Below are 4,003 nucleotides of genomic sequence, written 5' to 3'. Positions count from 1 at the left end.
CCAAGAGCCGACCAGCTGTCGGGTCATCCACTGAGGCCATCTTCGAGCCCATCTCGGCCTCCCCCATCTCGGTCGCGCCAGCTGAAGGCCCCGAGACCAGGGGTGATAAGAAAAGAAAACGGCTGGTGAAAGCTCCCACCACCGTCATATCAATCGAGGAGGAAAGCTCGGGGTCTCCTTTAGTCCAACGGAGAAAAAAGGGAACCGAGGGTGCTGAGGGAGATGCTACTCTGATCCCTCAAGCACATGCTTCCCCCGTACGCTCTCCCTCTCCCATACGTTCTCCTTCTCCAGCCCCCCTTGCCTCCCCGCCCCAGCCAGGCCACCCCCTATCTTAGCACCTCAAACAGCTGGGAGCCGGAGGGAACCTCTCGCCCCCCAACCTCACCATGCCCTCAGGACTCCGCTACCACAACCGAGGGTGGCGGTGAGAGTTCCCTTCGAGCAACAGGCTCCAACACTGAAGGGCTCACCAGGGTCATCCACCTGACTAGACAACTGCTCCAGAACCGCGAGCTAGTCAAGTGGAGCGGGAGTGAGGTGGACCTTCATCTGGCCCGCCAAATGGTACTCTCTCTTGAGTTCTCCACCCAGCATCGCCGCCTTGAGAAGCTGGAGGGTAAGATGAGCGAACTGCTCAACCAAAAGGAGTCGCTTCAAAGCGACTATGAGGCCCTGCAGGGTACCAACGACATGCTGGAGGAAGCCAAGAGAGGGCGCGCCCTACAAGTCCAAGAAACCATCAAGACGGAGATGTTGATGGGGGATGCCATCGCCGCTCTTGACGCCGATCTGGTGGAGACCACGGGTAGGGCCATCCAACTTGAAGCTGAGAATGCCTTCATGCGCCCACAAATCGCAAACCTGGCGGAGGCTCTCGCAGCGAGCGAAAGGCGTGCCAATGATCAAGGGTCCAAGCTTAAAGAGGCCGAGTCCACCATCGCCACCCTTGTCACTGAGAAGGTCGTGCTCGAGAGCGAGAAGACCAAGCTTTGGGAAGAAGCTGCTGACACCTTTGCTGAGGGTTTCGACTTGGCCCTTGAGCAGGTTAAGTGCGTCTTTCCAGAGGCTGACTATTCTCAATTCGTCATGGACTTCGAGGAGGTGGATGGCGAGATCGTTCGCCCTTGATCATTGCTATTTTGATTTTACCTCTTTGTACATAACTTGGAATGTAAAAACTTTTGTTGTATATATAAATGCCACTTTCTTCTTACTGTTTCTTCTGCTGTGTATCTCTTAGTTTTTATCTCTTGCCATGCATGTCTAACTGCTAACCTGCTCGAACTTGGCGCAAATCTTTACTGTGTTTTGCTTCTCTTACATCAGACTTCGATCACCACTAGCAATGCTTGAAACCTGATCTGGCGTGGCCTTGCTGGCTTAGGCCTATCGCGTAAGAACTTGTCTAAAACTTCTTAAACAACGCTCTAACCACCGATAACCGATCAAAATGCCTCAACCACCCACTCATCAGTCATCGCTCCTCTGCTTCTACCTTATATCACCTTATATCGCTTGTCGCTCCAGCGTTAAGTGCATAGTGGATTCCCACACCGATCGGTCAAGGATGATGCCCTGTTTTGGGGAGAAGAGTGTTTCGCGATAACCCCTCTTGCCTGCCCCAAGGTCATCGACCCTTAACACATCGGGTCGTGTTTCCACCTTCTCACTCCTGGGGTGAGAAGGGTTTTGACTAAGAGTTCTTTTGTGCCAATATTGATGCTATGCCACTTGGGTAAAGGCGTTTCTCGAAATCTTTCCTTTCCCTTCCTGGGCTTACTAGCACCCCTGGCTTTTTGAACCTTAGCTGCCTGCACTCACACCTGGGGTGAGGAGGACTTTAAACCGGTTGCCATGCTCGCGCCTGGGGCGAGGAAGGCCTAACCAATTACCTGCACTTGAACCTGGGGCGAGGAGGATTTTAACTTTAAAACTTTGCAAACTTTTATACTGATGACTTCTCTTTTATTGGGTGGCCTCATTAAAACCCCTCTTCTGGGAAAAAGAGTGCCCCTGAACTGTTCAAACTGTTTATACTAGCGTGAAAGCACGACTACTTTACATTTGCAACTAAAATAGAACTTCAAGTGTGTGGCGTTCCATGTTCTGGGGATCGCCCCCCCGTCCAAAGTATCCAGCCGATAAGCACCATTCTCCAACGTCTCCACCACTCTGAACGGGCCAGTCCACTTGGGGGACAACTTATTCTCCATCTCGTGCTGATGTGCCTTCCTCATCACCAGGTTCCCTTCCTGAAACTACCTCGGTCTCACCTTGGAGTTGTGCCTATGCTCCACCCTCCTCTTCACAGCTTCGGCAGTGATCCTAGCCTCTTCTCGCACCTCATCAAAGAGGTCTAGGTTTACCTTCTTCTCCTCATTGGACTCCTCAGCAACGAAGTTCAAAAACCTTGGTGAGCTTTCTTGTATCTCCACAGGGATCACAGCGTCTGACCCACAGACCAGGCTGAACGGTGTCTCATGGGTGCTAGATTGTGGAGTGGTGTGATAGGCCCACACGATCCTGGGAACTTCCTCTGCCCACGTTCCCTTGGCCTTCTCTAACCTTCTCTTCAGCCCTCTGAGCAGTACTCGGTTGGCCGACTCTACCTGCCCATTCGTTTGAGGGTCCCCCACCGAGGCAAACACCTGTTGTATCCCCACCTCTTCACACAGGTTCTTCACTTGGTGACTCATAAACTGGGTGCCATTGTCGGAAACCAAGCGCTTGGGCACTTCGAAACGACACACAATGTTCTTCCACACAAACTGTTGAACCTTGTGCGCGGTGATTTGCGCGACCGGCTCTGCCTCTACCCACTTTGTGAAATACTCAATGGCGACGATTAGAAACTTCATCTGCCTTACTGCCAAAGGGAAGGGTCCCAAGATGTCAATTCCCCAGGTGTGGAACGGCCATGGGCTGTGAATTGACCTCAGTTCTTCAGGAGGCGCCTTGTGCCAATCTGCGTGTTGCTGGCACTGCTTGCAACGCTGAGCATACCCCGCCCAATCTTCCTTCAGCGTTGGCTAGTAGTACCCCGCACGGAGAACCCTGCTTGCCAAGGCGCGACCACCCACATTGCTCCCGCACACTCCCTCGTGGAGTTCTGACATAATTCTCGTGCACTGCTCCCCGTGTACGCACACCAACACCCGATGGGTGAATCCAAATCTAAAGAGATCCCCATCAATAAGAGTGAACTTACTTGAGCTTTTCTTTACCCTCTTTGCCTCTGTCGGGTCCAGCGGAAGCACCCCATCTGCCAGATACCTCTGGTACGACGTTATCCACGTATTAGCCTTCCCAACAACGCAAACCTCCATCACCTCGTCATACCTCACCGGTCGCGCTCTCACCCTAGGTGCTCTCAATGTTTCTTGAGTGAGGGACCGATGACAGATCGCTACCCGTTCCTTTGACTTGTACACTTGAAGTACTTGGTTGTCCGTTACGAACGCGCGAGGCACCTTCAAAGTGTCCTGGATGACGGTCCTCTGCCTTCCCCCCTTGCCTGAGCTGGCTAGCTTGGCAAGTAAGTCGGCTCTGGCATTCTGCTCTCTCGGCACATGGATCAACTCGAACTCTGCAAAGGACGTCTTCAGGGTGCATACATACTCGAGATATGCAGCCATCTGAGGGTCTTTGGCCTGGAACTCTCCTGTTACCTGCCCAGTGACCAGCATAGAGTCGCTTTTCGCCATCAAACTCTTTGCTCCCATCTCTCTTGCTAGCAACATTCCAGCAATCAAGGCTTCGTACTCTGCCTGGTTCTTGCTAGCCTTGAAGGCGAAACGCAGCGACTGCTCGATCAGCACTCCGTTTGGGCCTTCTAGGATTACTCTAGCGCCACTCCCTTGCTGATTGGAGGAACCATCCACTGATAAGACCTAGCGAAATTCTAGACCCTCCGAAGGTGTAACGCCTGATGACAGGCGCCAAATGATCTCGCAAGTGATTCGAACGTCGAAGGATTCGCCACGTCAAGCTCTGTCTTTCG

General features: G+C 52.7%; 1 protein-coding gene across 1 annotated transcript; it reads right to left on the bottom strand.

Moving 5' to 3' along the window:
- Nucleotides 1-3,032: 3,032 nt before the first annotated feature.
- LOC137817389 (uncharacterized) lies at nucleotides 3,033-3,725 on the bottom strand. Its single transcript, XM_068620682.1, has one exon. It carries the CDS (start codon nucleotides 3,723-3,725, stop codon nucleotides 3,033-3,035), a length of 693 nt encoding a protein of 230 aa, XP_068476783.1.
- Nucleotides 3,726-4,003: the final 278 nt, after the last annotated feature.

The sequence above is a fragment of the Phaseolus vulgaris genome, chromosome 10 (genome assembly GCF_000499845.2).
Source record: "Phaseolus vulgaris cultivar G19833 chromosome 10, P. vulgaris v2.0, whole genome shotgun sequence".
Lineage (NCBI taxonomy): Eukaryota > Viridiplantae > Streptophyta > Magnoliopsida > Fabales > Fabaceae > Phaseolus > Phaseolus vulgaris.
Note: the sequence above shows the minus strand (reverse complement) of the source record. Positions and strands in the feature narration are given on the sequence as shown.